This window comes from Falco peregrinus, chromosome 8 (assembly GCF_023634155.1).
Source record: "Falco peregrinus isolate bFalPer1 chromosome 8, bFalPer1.pri, whole genome shotgun sequence".
Lineage (NCBI taxonomy): Eukaryota > Metazoa > Chordata > Aves > Falconiformes > Falconidae > Falco > Falco peregrinus.
In genome coordinates, this window is record NC_073728.1 from 32,733,851 (window position 1) to 32,749,178 (window position 15,328).

General features: G+C 43.2%; 1 protein-coding gene across 9 annotated transcripts in view; it reads left to right on the top strand.

The window, feature by feature from the left end:
• KALRN (kalirin RhoGEF kinase) overlaps positions 1–15,328 on the top strand; it is a 528,424-nt gene that overhangs the window by 489,985 nt on the left and 23,111 nt on the right. For 5 of the 9 annotated variants that reach the window (XM_055811371.1, XM_055811370.1, XM_055811372.1 and 2 more), the window contains 4 exons: positions 3,504–3,742; positions 4,629–4,876; positions 8,171–8,294; positions 9,655–9,714. In XM_055811371.1, coding sequence (XP_055667346.1) covers positions 3,504–3,742; positions 4,629–4,876; positions 8,171–8,294; positions 9,655–9,714 — 671 coding nt within the window. Of the gene's footprint in view, positions 1–3,503; positions 3,743–4,628; positions 4,877–8,170; positions 8,295–8,477; positions 8,562–9,654; positions 9,715–15,328 lie in introns of those variants that run through there. The other 4 variants (XR_008748288.1, XR_008748289.1, XM_055811375.1 and 1 more) reach the window with 4 other exon arrangements.

Below are 15,328 nucleotides of genomic sequence, written 5' to 3' on the forward strand. Positions count from 1 at the left end.
TCAACAAAAACACAAGAGGGCAAGGAAACATCTGCCCCTGGTTTTCCTAGGAACCATGGGAGCTGTGCATGAACACTTGCCTTTCCAAAATGTCAGCTTTCCTTTAGGACTAGATTTGAGGTGGTTAGAAATAATATTTTAAAGTAAAGCTGTGTTTCTAAAAAAAAAAAAAAAAACCACAAAAAAACCCGCAAAAACCAAAAAGAAACACACATGATAAACAGAAATGTGTATTTTGAAAATACAGAGGAATCAAGTGCAGTTAACAATTTTAGCTTGTTCTTGCTCATGACTGAATGAGGGAAAGAGGAGGAACCTAGGCTAGAGCAAAAATCTAAAAATAGTATCTATTTTGTTTGTTTGGAAGCAACAAAATGGAATCATTACTTTGGATGCTTCCAAAATTGTTTTGCACTCTTCATTTCAAAACAACTTTTTTTAATGGAGCTTATATTAGAAAAAAGCTCTATATTTTAAGAACTTAATACTATGTTCAATAATGAAACTTATTTGCTTGAATCAAAGCATTTTGGTTTGGCACAATCTGTTAGCTTTTTTGATTTTCAGGTTTTGGTGTTCGATTTTGTGGATTTTTTTGTTGCAAAATCTGAAAAGGCCCTTTCAGTTCGCATAAAAACAGAGATTCCCTTTCCTTCAACATGGAGGGTTTTAAAATTTTCATTCACCTTAGTCTGAAAACAATGGCTGAGCTGAGAAGGGAAGTGTTTCACCTGTGCTTCCAAAATTTGATACTGGAATAGAAAGGGCCTCGTTACCACCACTGTAAAATGATTCCTTAAATACACTGGTGAGATGAGCTGTCTCAGCTTCTCCAGTCTGACCAGTTAGTACCAAAAGTTGTGGCTTTTGTATTGTTGCAATTGGCTTTGAATGAGGGATTACCGGAACAAAAATAAGTTCCACTAATGGTTAGCTACAGAATTTTTTTTAAAATGTGAGAATTCCACAGACACTACTGCAGGGGATTCCTGTCCCTTCCACGTCTTTCTTACTTGTTGTTCTATGTTTGATATATTCACTCTTATCCTCCCAGAGCTTACTGCCCCGTGAGCCCCTTTTTCTATTGAAGCATCTTCATAGCCCCTATTTATCCTATCTGCTGTGAGGCCAGCAAGGAATTTGGTGGGTTAGGAACATAATCGTCAGTATCTCTAAAGCTAGAAGTAAAAATAGATTTATATTAAAACACAGGCTTAAGGATTTACCTTAAACCTATAAATAAGATCCAAGAAAATGATATTGTATCCAGCAGAGCCTGTGCAGTCCAGAACAATTTAAGTGGCTTTTAATATGTAATCTTATTGAGGCTGACTAAGCTTTAAATACGTTCTTTAGCTTTGTGTTTCATTAAAGCAGATGTTTTCTGTCTTTAAAATCATATTAAATCCACACTGAGCCAATGCTGCATAAACTTAATAACAAAATATTCCCTGTGAGTTCTTGCCCAAGCTGTCTCTGATTTTCTGTCTTCAACAGGGAAGCCCTAAAGTATACAGGGCTGCGTACAAAGTGTAGTATTTGCATCCACAGTTCATAAATGTAAAACTTGGTGCAATTACACTGTAGTATTTAAGCCTTTCATACTTTTCCTCAGAAAAGCAAAAGCTGCTAAGCTTGAGAAACAGACTGTGCACCAAATGATTTGCTATAGTGACTGTTCTTTTGTTTTCTTTTAAGAAGCAAGCTGTAAAGAAAATATGTCACTGATGGATATATTTCATAAGTAAAATGCCATCAATCTATACCTTTTCATCGTATTTTGTGGGGGTCTAGAGAAAGAGATAGCATGCAAGTACAGGGACGCTGATTTTTGCCAGAAGCTCGTAATAATACGAGCAGATGTTGAACAAGGGGCTGGAAGCCAGGCATGGCTGTGATAGTTAATGGTGGAATTAGTAGTCACAAGTGGACACTCAACTAAATACCCTTTAAAAACACTGAGAAGGATAGATGGTTTCAAGATAGATTGATAAGCATCCAGATCTTACTGCTAAAGATCTTGCAGCCTAATCTACAGCATATACTAGAGAAACGTCACTGTCATTATCAAAATCATTGTCAAAGCTCTCCCCAACCTTCCTTCTCCTCTGTGCCTGATCTTCATCAGGACCAAACCATTTTCAGCTGCAGCTGAGGTAAGCGAGTACAACTGGTGGTCACTGTGGCATAAATAGGAAGCATAGGAAGCACTTCTGTGACAAGGGACACTGCGTAGGTTTTGGAGCCAAGTAGTCTTCCAGATTGCTACACAGGTCTGTGTTTGTATCCTTTTGGAAAAAATAGCGATCTGGCATCCTCCTTGATTTTTTAAATTATTTTTTAATTACTCTCTTGTTCTTTAGTATCAAGTGATTTCTTGTTGGAGCAGTCCTGCCTTTCTATGGAAAGGGAATGCTGGAGAGTATGCTGTGTGGCGCTGAGCCTTTCTGTTTTTCTTTCCTTTTCCTCTTGTTGGGAAAGACATTCCTTCTGTTGTGGTTCCCTTGTTGGGCTGATGCTGTGACATTATGTCCTGTCTGCCTCTTGCTAGACTAGTCTCTCTGCATTCCAGTAGGTTTAGTCTGGTGCACGTACACAGTATTAACTGACTATAAATCATGCATTAAAGCCTCATGACATGTGAAAAACCAAACCCATAGGTCTGCGGATGGTAGTCTGAGCCTAGCAAATCTGTTCCTTTCCCACTCACTGGGGGTCCTAGCCCTGATCCTTTCTCCTCCAAACGTAAAAAATTCTTTATTTCTTTACCATCTGGCATTTTTATCCTTCCTTTTCCCAGTGTAAGCTCTCTCCATGACTATGAAACATACACTCTCACAAGCAGACTTTTTTTTAAGGCCTATGAAGCTTTTTAGTGTTGCTTGTGGGTGTTTTCTGGAGAGGTCTGGAGTGCTGGGATTAATGTCTTGATGCCATCTGTACTTCCTCACTTGCTGGTCATTTCCAGCAGTTGCCCTGAACCAAAATAGTCAATATAGAAAGCACGTGGAGAACCAAGTTGCTGTGCATCATGTCTGAAGAATATTTAGTGGTCACACTCTCTTGGGAATACACAAATGAGACTTAGGGGTCTTGACCTGTGTGTTCTGATGATAGCAAAATTCACTGTAAATAAGCTGTGCATCTCATTCAAGCTTTCATTTATTCTGACTACAGGATGTGATTAATTTGTGCCGTTTCAAAGAAAATGATTGCAACTATGTGTGCTACAAGTGGCAAATATTTTAACCCACTCTGTTGATTAGAGAAGCTGTTCTCCGCAGCAGCATGGAGTGCTGTGTTCAGTTCACACGCAGTACAATGTAACATGCTTGTGTCCTGTCCAGCCATGAACGTGCCCTGTGCTTCCAGGGGTGGCATCTGCTGTTCCTGTTTGATTTGCAGCTTACGTGTCTGTTCCAGCTGAATCCCCCCCACGCGCTCTCTGCAGCCCTTTGCAATGTCATTGAAAGCATATAGCTAATTCTTGTCCTCTTTTGCAGCGCTACAGTCTCCCATAGAGTACCAACGCAAAGAAAGTAGCTCAGCAGTGCTGAGGCCCCAGACCAGTAGGGTCCCTCAGCCCAACAGCAGACCCTATTCTTCTGTTCCAGTAGGGTCTGAGAAGTCTTTGAAGGCTACAAGCCGTAACCCATCTCTCCCACCCCTGAAGATATCTACCTCCAACGGCAGTACAGGGTATGAACACTCACAGCCCGGAGACAAGTATGAACAAAGCAAGGTACTGCGCTCATCTGATAAAACATGATCTCATAGCCCATTTCTTATACCACAGGTGATCTGTGAAGTTAGTTTTACTTATGCTAACCAGGTCAACAGGAATCAACATATTGAAGCAGTGGTGTAAAATGTGATTGGCACTAAACAGAGACTGCAAAAGCTCTGGCATCTAGACGGGTGGCACTTCAGCTGGGAAATGGAGACAGAGCCTGGAGAGAGGATCGCAGTGGGTTTTGGGCCACTGTGTTTGCAGACCTGGTGAACTGAATATTCCTTTGCAGTACTAGCAGCAGCAATATTCAGGCTTCTATAATATCCGTTAACCACCCATTCCTCAGGAGGTCTGCTCTGGTATAGAAGAGTTTAGACCTTTTCCCGTGCAACAGCTCACAGGGTGCCAGCTGAAGGTTACAATTTGGGTGCGTGTTCACTGTGCACAAAACACCAGAGTCAGCAACCATCAGCCAGCAGTGTTTGGACCCCACTGCTGGCTGCGGTTGACCAAAGCCACTTTACAGTGTGCCCTGTATTTAAGATCATGAGATGTGTGAGTATTCATTCCGCTTCTAATGTTGAGCCTTTGTTGGTCTTTCCCCCTGTATGGCTCAGCTCGGATGGTTCATCTGTAAGACCATACAAATGAGAACATGGCAGGGGCACCATCGCTGGCAGCTGTGAGATCTAAGACGACATAGGAGGCTGGTTTGCATCAGATTAGTGCTGCCTTTCAGATCCTTAAAATCCTTTTCTATCAACGTGAACTTTAAGTATTTTGTGCCTTTCTCTCTGGTACAGTTAGGCTTGACATGAAGCAGTGGGATTGCTGCCAGCAAAGGCAGGTTCCTCAGCGCCGCCTGCTCACAGGTTTCTGTTGTGTCCATTTTCAGACTGATTTGGGAGGGTGCAATGGGACCTCTTCCATGGTGGTGATTAAAGATTACTATGCACTGAAGGAGGATGAGATCTGTGTGAATCAAGGAGAGGTGGTTCAGGTCCTTGCTATCAACCAGCAGAACATGTTCCTGGTTTACCAGCCTGCAAGCGACCACTCTCCAGCCGCTGAAGGATGGATCCCCGGCAGTATCTTGGCTCCCCTTACTAAATCCACTACAGATAATAGCGACGGAAGCATCAAGTAAGTGCCATGTTGGCTTCGCTGGGAGCACTGTGTGGATTTTTTGAGGAAAAAAAAATAAATAAATAAAAAGAAACAAACCCAAATGGTAGGGAACTCCTGCTGGTTTTTATCTACAGTGCCATTGGAACAAGCTGAATGGTCAATCCGCAGCATCGGGCAGCCATGGTGGATAGCTCGGGTTTTGCTTATTTTCATTTTGTGGGGTTTTGTTTATACTTTGGAGAAAAATAAAACCATAGACAGTTAAAGATATGTTTTATGTTCCACCATTTTACACCAACATGGACGTGCTTGGACTGGACTTATATTTATGTTGTATTAAGTTACTAATCTATATATTGGTTATAACAGGATATAGCAAAAAAAAAAAAAAAAAAACCCCAAAAAAAACCCACAAAAACATCCAGGCCCCATGTTGGACTGAGGTTCACTTCTCGTGGAGGAGAGATTTTGTTGTCTGTGGCAATTTCCTTGTACAGCTTGTATCTTTTTTTTATTTTGTTTTCTTTTGTTTGGTTTTTTTTCTGTTTGCAGTAACTTTTGTAATATATTTTTTTGGTTTGCAAGACCCCCATCCAAGTACATTCCTGTATAAAGTATTTTGCACTATTTAAAAAAAAAAGAAAAAAAAAGGGAAAAAAAAAGGAAAAGAAACAAACTCACATTGATGAAGTCAGGTTGTGCAATATAATGGATAGTCGCAATGTTCATCATTGTACCTGTAATGTAACTAATTTTAAATGTACTATTTTAAATATGTAAAATAAATTTTCACCATGAGCATGTTTTAATGAGGTAAAAGAACTAGTATGACCCTTTTTTGGTTTGGGTTGGTTTGGGGTTTTTTTGTTGGTTTTTTTTTGTTGTTGTTTATAACTTTTTGTTGCTTATTTAACAAATGTGTGGATATATATATTTTTCTTTTCTGATTTTTAGAAATTTGTCAGTCTGAAATGACTAATGCAAGAAAGTGGTTTTTTGGTATTAAATACAGAAGGTACAACCCTCTTTTCAGTAATACCTGTGCTTTCTTTTAACATCTAAAATGACTAGATGGTAATGCATGACGTATGCCACAAATTGTTACCTTACATGAGTACCTCGAGGCGCAGAATTAAACACAAGGAAAGATTCTGTGACGGATTCACTAAAAATAATAATTTGACCTCTGCTGGAGTTTCAGTTAAGATAAATGATGACTTTACCTGTCAGTCAGTAATGAATGCTACTGTAAATTGCATGTTAAGCCAAAGGAATTGCTTAGCACATCTTTTGCACATCTACCACGGTCATTCCTGAGTTCCTCTCTAACCACAATATGCAACCACGTGCTCTTAGGTTTATCCGTGGCACCAGGCTCCTGGTGAAGACTGATTTCATGGCAGCTGTACAGTCAAATTCTACATCAAATTATGTGGTCGGATGAATTGTGGCCAGGAAGGTGTAACAAAATCAAAAGACACGTGCATTGCACTTCTCTCTTTCTCACTGCAGTAAGATTTAAAGTCTCGTATCATGTTTTCAGACTCAAACAGCTAAAACAACCCTGAAATCAAAAAGACGCTTGAATAACTGAAGTCCTGTGGGTAAAAACTGACCTGGAGCTGGTGTTATCTTCAGCCCTGTCTAGTCTGCCAGATCATATTGAATAATTAATATAAGTAATAAAAGAGTTTCTTCTGTTGACAAATACTGTACACAAAATATGTGGTCGATCCAGTAGTGTTGGCACCATGTATTATTCACTGATAACTCAGGGAGTCCATCAGCCACATCCTTGAGTCTTACCATATCTTAAAGGAAAACTTAACAGTCCTGAAGTGTTGGATAACTTCCCCTGCTCTGCATATCTCGTTTGGACCTCCTCCAGAAATACCCAAATATCAGACAGCACTTATCTGTCTGGCTGAGACGTGCAGGGTGCTCTGGTGCTCCTTGTGCTCAAACATGACCGCACATGCCAGCTGTTTGCAGTGGAGACGCTAATCCTGTTGTGAAAACAGTTGATACGACCCAGTTCAGTCTTGTGTCAGTGGCAGACAGCTGTTGGGAGGCCATTAGTTTACTTTTTTTTTTTTTTTTTAATTTGAGCTATTATACAGCTTCCATCAGGTGCTGAAGTAGAACCCAAAAATGCTTAGGAATCAGCCACAGTGTTCATGGGGGAGCGTCGTCTGTGCGGGGCATCCTTTGAGTCCTACCTTGCTAACATACTGCGTTTTATTGGCATCGCAGGTGATCGTTGGATTACATGCAACTTGCTTTGTAAAATGTGTCAAGGTACTGTAGACATGACATGTGCCAAACATTGGGCTTAAACATGCAAATCAAATTTGCATGACTTAAAGGTGGGCAGATGCATTGAACCTGGATCCCAGCTCATCACACTGCTGTTTTGGTAGCTTTCTGCTTTGGACAACATACCCCTTCCCAAATCCCCCCCAACCTGTCCACTATTTAAACCAAATTAAATCCATATTAAGATGTTTTGGTTTTTTCTTAATTTATGTCTGCTTTGATATGCAATTTCTGTTGTCAACACAGCATTGCTCTTACAAGGGGTGACATGTTCTGTTGTTTTTTTCCAAGAGTAGAGATCATAGGAGCAGTAATGAGGGGTGAAAAATGTACCAGGAATTGTGCCTGCTGTGGTGCTAGCCACAAACCTTGGAGTGACTGATGTTCTCTAATCAGACTGGCAAAATCAAATGGGGAATTCTTGGTCCTGAGGGTCACAGCAGAGCTTGTCGTTCTAGGAGATGACTTATCTCTTGGAAAGTTAATGACGTAGTTCCTATTTGTTGGGCTATTCATGTTCTGAGCAACATGTAGGGAGCAACACCTTGAATTTCTTAAATTTTTAAAATTTGCTCTACTGAGTAATCTATTAATGTATTTACATTTGTTCCACTGCTTTTAACCAACAAGACCAAGGACCAAATTGGCCTTTTAACTGTAGCAAAAACAAAATAAATTTCTATTTGTGGCAATGCAAAACAAAGTCCCTGAAACCAGATGTCCAAGTTCTAGTTGCCTGCTTCCATCATGGACATTTTTTTCCTGCTCCATGCATTTAAACAGCAAGTGTGGCACAACATCTGCTTTGCAGAACCGTTTGGTTTGGTTTTTAACTTCAACTCTCATTGCTCAGTTTGAGATAGGCGTATTGCCGGTGGCTTTCACCTTCTAGGGAATCGCAGTAATCGCAAATGTGGATGCTGGTTCCCCTTTCCAAATCCTTCCTTCCTGCTATGATTTGCTGTTTGATTGCTGCGTTTTTTGGTACAACAGGAAGTCATGTTCATGGCATACCCTGCGCATGAGAAAGCGGGCGGAAAAGGAGAGCAGTGGCAAAAATGAAGCCAATGGGCCACGTAAATCCAAGGATATTCTGGGGAACAAAGTCTCTGTTAAAGTGAGTAAGGCCATCTGAAAGCTGTGTGCTGCTCTCCTGCTTCCCATCCTTTTCACCCCGTATAGCATCCTCTCCTGAGAGAGGGAGGGGGTGGCAATTTTGGGTTTGGTTTTGGTTTGGTTTGGTTTGGGGTTTTTTCCACTTTAGTTATCCTTTTTTTTTTTTTTTTCCTTTTTTTTGTAGTATCCATTTTAGCAGGACTTTTGCATGCAAGATAAAATGCAGCCTTTGTTTTTAGTTTTCTTTTTCCTGGCATCCTACATGCAAGTAAGTAATCTTCATTAAAAGAGCAACTATATAGATGGTTAAATAACTGTTCTTAAAATTGGGACAGTAGTGATTTACTGACCTCTGACCTAGCCCAATCTGCAGCTCCACCAGAGCAGCTGCAGTGGTGAGAAAGCCACTGGGTGAACCAGTGGCCTCACTGAGGTCGATGAGTTTTCTTTAGGCCAATATTTCACCAGATCTTAAGGTAATGGGTTCTCAACCTTGAGATGGTTAAGGTCTTTGGATTGGGGAGATGGTCTCAATGACCTTTTACTTTCCATGTGACCAGATAGGGCAGAGATGCTGACTCTGTCTCACCAGGAGAGGGTCTCGTGTGTGTCTGTGTGCGTGTGTGTGTGTCTGTCTCTCTCTCTCTGAGATCTCCCAGTATGGAAAAGGTTGAGAACTGTGGGGTTAAGCTCCATCTTCTGCTCGGGGTGCCTGACCGCTGTGCTCCAATTCAGAGGATCCATCCCTAAAAACCGACCATGAGGCCTGCTCAGGACTAATCTGGGGCTTTTCCTCCCAACAGAGGCAAGCAAACACTCGTGATTTTGACACAACCAAAGCCCAGCCTTGGTTCAGGAGAGCACTTGAGCATGTCCTTTGGATCCACCCCTCTCCAGGAGAGCCCATGATTAAGTGTTTTCCTTTGCAGAGGCTTTCCGTCTTGTAAGCCTAGTGGAATAGCCATGGCATGTGCAAAGGGAGGAGCCCTGCGGCGGCACCCCGGGCGCCCCCGCACCCCCGCGCAGCCGCCCTGCACCCTGCAGCCCGCCGGCCGAGGGCTGGGCGCGGGGAAGCCATTGCTCCAGCATGGTGGCCACAGTTCTTCCTCCTGTTGCTTCCTCGCTGTTTTTACTACCTGAACGACCTACAGAATCACTGCTGCTTCTTTGACAAAAGCATGTCTTTGCCTTTGCTCCCCTTGTTTTGTTGTCGGCTTGTTTTCTGTTGGTTTTTTGAGAGCATTTTCCGTACTGTTACCCATCTCCATGCTGCTCACAACTCCTGTGCTGTTCTGCCCTGTCTAACCAATCTCTCCTCTAATCTCTTGTTCTCTTTCTTCCTCTCCATGCTGCCAAACAAGGAGACAAACAGCTCAGAGGAATCAGAGTGTGATGACCTTGACCCCAATACTAGCATGGAGGTAGAGACAATCATCCTTGTGATTTTGTTTTTCTTTTTCCCAAGAACATGTGCCCATTTTGAAATGTCTTTGCTGAAAGGGGAGCTGGCGGGTCTGTATCACTTGTGGACATATGTGCCACTTCAGTGTGATTCACACAAAGCACCAACTCTGGTTTTGCCAAGTGCTGAACTGGAGTTTGGGCTGCCTTTGTGGTGGGAGCAGTGGAGGAAGCTGAGGAACAAGCTTCTGCTGAGCTGGAGGCTCACGTAGCCACCCTCAGCCACTGTTTCCCACCTGGGACCTTGTTCAGTGAAACAATAATGCATGCATGTCAACCGCTGATAAACCCAGCAGCTTTCTGTATTAAACCCCCACCCTCGCCCTGGCGATATGTGCTGAGCTGCTAGTCAGGCTTGTGTTATAAATCACTGGAGCAAGCGTGGTTGCACCACAGCTAGTGCTTTAAATTGTCTCAGAGGTCAGAAAAGGCAACATTTCTTTTTTCTCCTAGCAGAGTGGGAAATTGCATTTCTATAAAGGTACTGAAGGAGAATGGTAAAACTGGTTGTATGAACGTGCCTGTATCACAGACAAGGCTGATGCAGACAGGTGGACCCAAATGATGATGTGTTACACTACTATTTTTTTCCCAATGTGGAACCACCGCTTCTAGTGGAGTGACAGAGACATGCCTTGCTGAGAGAGCCCAAAGGAGCTTACAATCATAAAAAGTTACATGTCTGGTTCTGCTCCATTAATATCTCGCAGGACCCATTTTTTCCTGCCCATAGTGACCACACCAAGCATTTGTGTACGTGGTACCAAGGTTGAAAGAGCTTCCTACTGGAACAGGCGAGGACAAGATTCAGAGAGACACAAGTGATTTGGTGGAGATGACAGAGCAGGTCATTGAAGAACAGGGATATCTGTGTCCTAGGAGATCTCCAGGATGCTGTTAGCCAGGCTGCACTATAAATATCCCACAAAAGACAGCTGATCTTCCTCCTGAAGGGGAAAAAAAGGAGGGAGAAGTGCAGTGAGATGCACCACCTCAGCTATTAACCTGAAGGCTCTCTTCTATTTTAATTGTGTTGGCACAAGTAAACACATCTTTGAGAAGGGGATGTGTACTAAAAGAAAGCTTTGGGCCCAGCTGGCATCCTGGAGACTGAATGGTCCTTGTGACTAAAGACGCATTATTCTCAGGAGCGTGTTTGCATTTTCAAAGAGCATTTTGACAATCACAGGTAACAACTAGAAGTGTATGTATTTGTTGCAAGGCGGTGCTCAGTTACTGCACTTAAGTCTGTGTAAGCTTTAGATACTGAAAATTGCCCTGTGGTGTGAAAAAGGTGGCTGAGATGCCCGTGTGTTGTACAGAGCTGGGTGAGAATCACCATGCTTTTTGCAGAGAATTTCTGTGTTTTGACTTTGCCTAACAGGAAAACCAGACGTTTTAAAATTGTCAGTGGAAGGTATCCGAGTCCTCACACTGTTGACATTTCTAGTTAGTTCTAACATTCTCCACATGGGCCTTTTCGTTTGTTTGATGTGGGGTTTTTTACCATGGTAGCCTGCCTTTCTGAAGTTCAGGAGGTAAGAGCCTTTCTATTTAAACCAAAAGACACTAATGTGAGGTCTTAGCAATGGTATGAATCTGCTGTTGGGGGAGTGACTATGTGCTTGGTATGTAACTTGATTTACACTCAGAAACCTCATTCTGCATCTCCCAGGTCACTTACTGGAGATGACACTGCGCTGCACTGTGGTCCCCAGGAGCCACAGTGTTCCACATGGCTTGAAAAGCTCAAGCCTGCTTCTCAGCAAAGCTCTTCAGGGCTGAGCATATGTTTAAAATGGCAGAGGGAGAGAAAATAAGACTGCAGTTGTGGGGGTGACTTACTAAGCTCACGCTGCCCTGCTTGGTGCAGTACAGCCCTGGCTTTGTGCTGATTTTTGTACATCTGCAGCCTGGAGTGAATGTGGTCAGCTCGCTGGTCTGGCTAAGAAATGCTGGGGGGAAGGGATTGCTGATACACAGTGTAAACTAAAGAAAATCATCCAGAGGGAGCAGAGCAAGGGCGGGCTCATAAAATGCTCGTGAAGCCCTAGAAGAGGCCATGGAGAAGTCTAGTCTGTAAAAGTCTGGGGTATTCACTTACTGGGAACCACAGTTGTTCTCCCTTTCCCTTCATTATGAGTGTTTTGATGACCCTTTTCAAACGTGTTATGAGGAATGAGCTCTATTAAGGCCTTGGAGCTGAAGCCTTCTCATTAAAACAGAGGCAAGGCAAGGCACTTCCATGGCCAGAGCCTGGTTCAGGGCTTCATTGGTCTTCCGGGTGTTGTGTCGTAGGCTCCAATAATTGTTGAACAGTGCTGCCCCTCCGCCTCAACCTGTGTGTGCAGTCAAAATCAGCATCTCACCCGGTTCTCCTTTCCCTACTTGACGTGGTCCATCCCAGTGGAGCCACTGGAAAGTTCCCTGGGGACATGGAGCCAGCGTGACTGGCTGCCTGAGGGCAGGGGAGACCTTGTCCTCACACCTGGCTCAGCTCATGATGGATTTTATAGACACTGGAGTGCTGGTAGGAGAGCTGTGTCCTGGCTGTCAACATTCAGAGGTGCATGAGGCCCTACTTGTGTCGTTAAGGCGGAGTTGTGTGTGGCTGTTATTACAGCCAGGTAATAACAGGGTGAGTCACTTGGCTTCACTTATAGGACTGTCACCTCGACATCCCTCTTCCTTCCATCGTGCAAGAGAACATGCACCAGCACTAGAACAGACGCAGCAGTCTCTAAATGCAAAGCAGACATATTAATTACTTGGAAATATCAGTGCAATTTACCTCCAGCCTACTCACTGCACAAGAAGTCAGTAAGCTGTTCGTAGTGTCCATGAGGTCCCACAGCTATCGTGGTCTTTCAAATCTAGCTTTGCCTGCTATTTATAAAATACCCCATATCTGTTCAGTCCATTTCAGATTTCTAAAGCACTTTGCCTTTGTTTCAAGGGGAAACATAGACAGGAGGAAATGTGGAGTACACATATAGCGTTGTATGTGTAAACTGGTGACTGTTTAAAAGAGTTTTAAAATGTTTAGATTTTAATGTTTAAAATGCCATTACTGTGGTTTTGCTCACACAGGGACATGCTGGCCCTGGGGAACTTTCCATTCATTGTAACTTTGACTAGATATAGTATCGCTTGGTGGGTTTTTCTTTTTTCATTGTTTATTAATACGTAAGGAAAGTACATAAGGATGGAAATTAAATTTGGGGGTTCTTCCCCTATTTTTCTGCTTTGCACTGTTGTTTCACAAAACAGAAGGTGAAAACTCACTTGTTAGGCATGTAAGTGTAGGAGCAGGCACTTAAGGAGCATGTGTAACCACGTGAGGGATAGGAGTAACCTATATTTAACAGAGATCGGAGACTCCCTTTCCACATGTCTGTAGCTAATTGCATAGGGACAGGCAACTCCACTTCTGGGAAGAAGGTGTTTGCCCTTGTGAATCAGTAAATATCCACACCCAAGTCTGGGGTCCTGGACAATGACACAACTAATTGTCGTACAATTCTGTGTTGTAACATCTCATGGGGTTTTAATATGGCTGAAGTGGTTATAAGTCAACTGTGCAGATCCCATCGGGCTCCTCTCTTGTCTAAGTGAATGTCCTTCCAGCAGTCAGAAGACCTGACTGAGCTAAACCTCCCTAAATTCAGCAGCAGCTCTGCCAGGCTTTGGGGCGGACCTCACATGTAGGGATCTGACGTGGCTGCAGATGCCTTGTTTTGCACAGTGTGACTCCAACTGCAGTGTGTTACAAGTAATCCTGACCAGCACACAACTATCGCTGAGAGCCTCGTGTCTGTTCCAGTTTCTTAGCTGTGCAAAGGAGAGATGAAGTCCAGGCCCACCCTGAGCCAGTGGAAGTGCCATCATTAGATTAGTGAGCTGGGCTATTGCCAAGGTATGTAAGTTGGGCTTTGTAATGTTTTTTTTTTTTTTTCAGTTATGACATTTTAGCATGTTAAGAGCTACTCAGAGACACTTAGAGCAAGATAAGCACTAGGAAACATCCTGTGGGGAAGAATATTGTGTTAGAATCCCCGCAAGCGGTGGAGTAAGTCATGGTTTGGTGGATACAGCACTGGCTCCACGTCAACATTCAGCTCAGGCCAAGAATTCCCAAGTGCTTCAGGCAAATGCCTTGAGCTGTCCACCTCCAGAGCAGATCTAACACACTGTCTTGGCAAGGTCCCGTACCACGCTAGTAAGAAAGCCTTTCTTGGCCTGTTCGTACAGTATGAACAAGTGCAAGCCTGAGAACTTCCTGTGTTTCTCTGGAATGGCCTCCATGGGCAACACTGCCCTGAGTGACCAGGGATTGCCAAGACTGACCAGGAAGGTGGCTCATCAGGTGTGACGTAGCCTGAGCTGGCAGCGCAGGTGTGGTAGTTTAGCTTTCTGGAAAAGAAAGAAGTGACCTACTTCGTCTGCAGGAAGGAGATACAGTGCTACAACACGGTGCCCGCAGTACCAGAGACATCCCACAGCTGTAGCTGTTGATGACCGCCAGCCATTAGGGCCTTGCAGCAAGAGCATGGTGAGGGCAAGAGGACTTCTGCTTTGCACAGGTGCATGTACAATAGTCTGCATCCCTTGTGGCTTCTCCACCAGTCTCAAAGGCTGCTGAACCCATCCATGCTGGGTGCCAGAAGGTATCCCCCATCCCCACCAAAAGGCTGATGCTGTGGGACATTTCATCAGATAACATCCTCCCATTTTAAATCATATTTCCCTTTGGTAGCATTTATCCATGTGTAGCAGGATCCTTATTTGCTTCTTTTAACAAGAAATTTCTCCTGTTAATTTATTTATTGGGGGGGGGGGGGGGGGGGAGGACTGGTGACACTGTGAGCTTTTCTCTGCAAAAGTCTCAAAGTAGAAGTTTACCTAGTCAGAGATGGATTGACAGACCTTTTCCTACAAGTTAGAGTTGGGTGTAATTCCTCTGTAACTCATTTTTTTTCTGAGAATCATTAATCTTTTCTTTTCTTCTTTCCTTTTTTCTTTTCTTTCCTTTTCTTTCTTTACCTTTTCTTTTCTTTCCTCATTTCTTTTCTTTCCTTTTCTTCTCTTTTCTCTTTTCTCTTTTCTTTTTTCTTTTTCTTTTCTCTTTTCTCTTTTCTTCTCTTCTCTCCTCTCTTCTCTCCTCTCTTCTCTCTTCTCTTCTCTTCTCTTCTCTTCTCTTCTCTTCTCTTCTCTTCTCTTCTCTTCTCTTCTCTTCTCTTCTCTTCTCTTCTCTTCTCTTCTCTTCTCTTCTCTTCTCTTCTCTTCTCTTCTCTTCTCTTCTCTTTCTTTTCGTGTGAGGGAGCAAGGAACGTGCTTCTGACTCTGCTACCAGCACGTGCAAATGCGTCAATATTTGATTTTAACTCAGTGAACAAGAAGTGCCATGAGGTGTTTACAAAATGCTGAGCCGCTTGTCTTGGAGTGAACATGCCCTCTACTGTTTAGACAAAGCATGGGTTTTACTACAGAGGGCTTGGTTTGCAGCCTAACCTTATGCTTTAGGGGGAAAAAATTGACTCCTGTTCTTGCTGCACTCCCTTAAAATAGGACTGA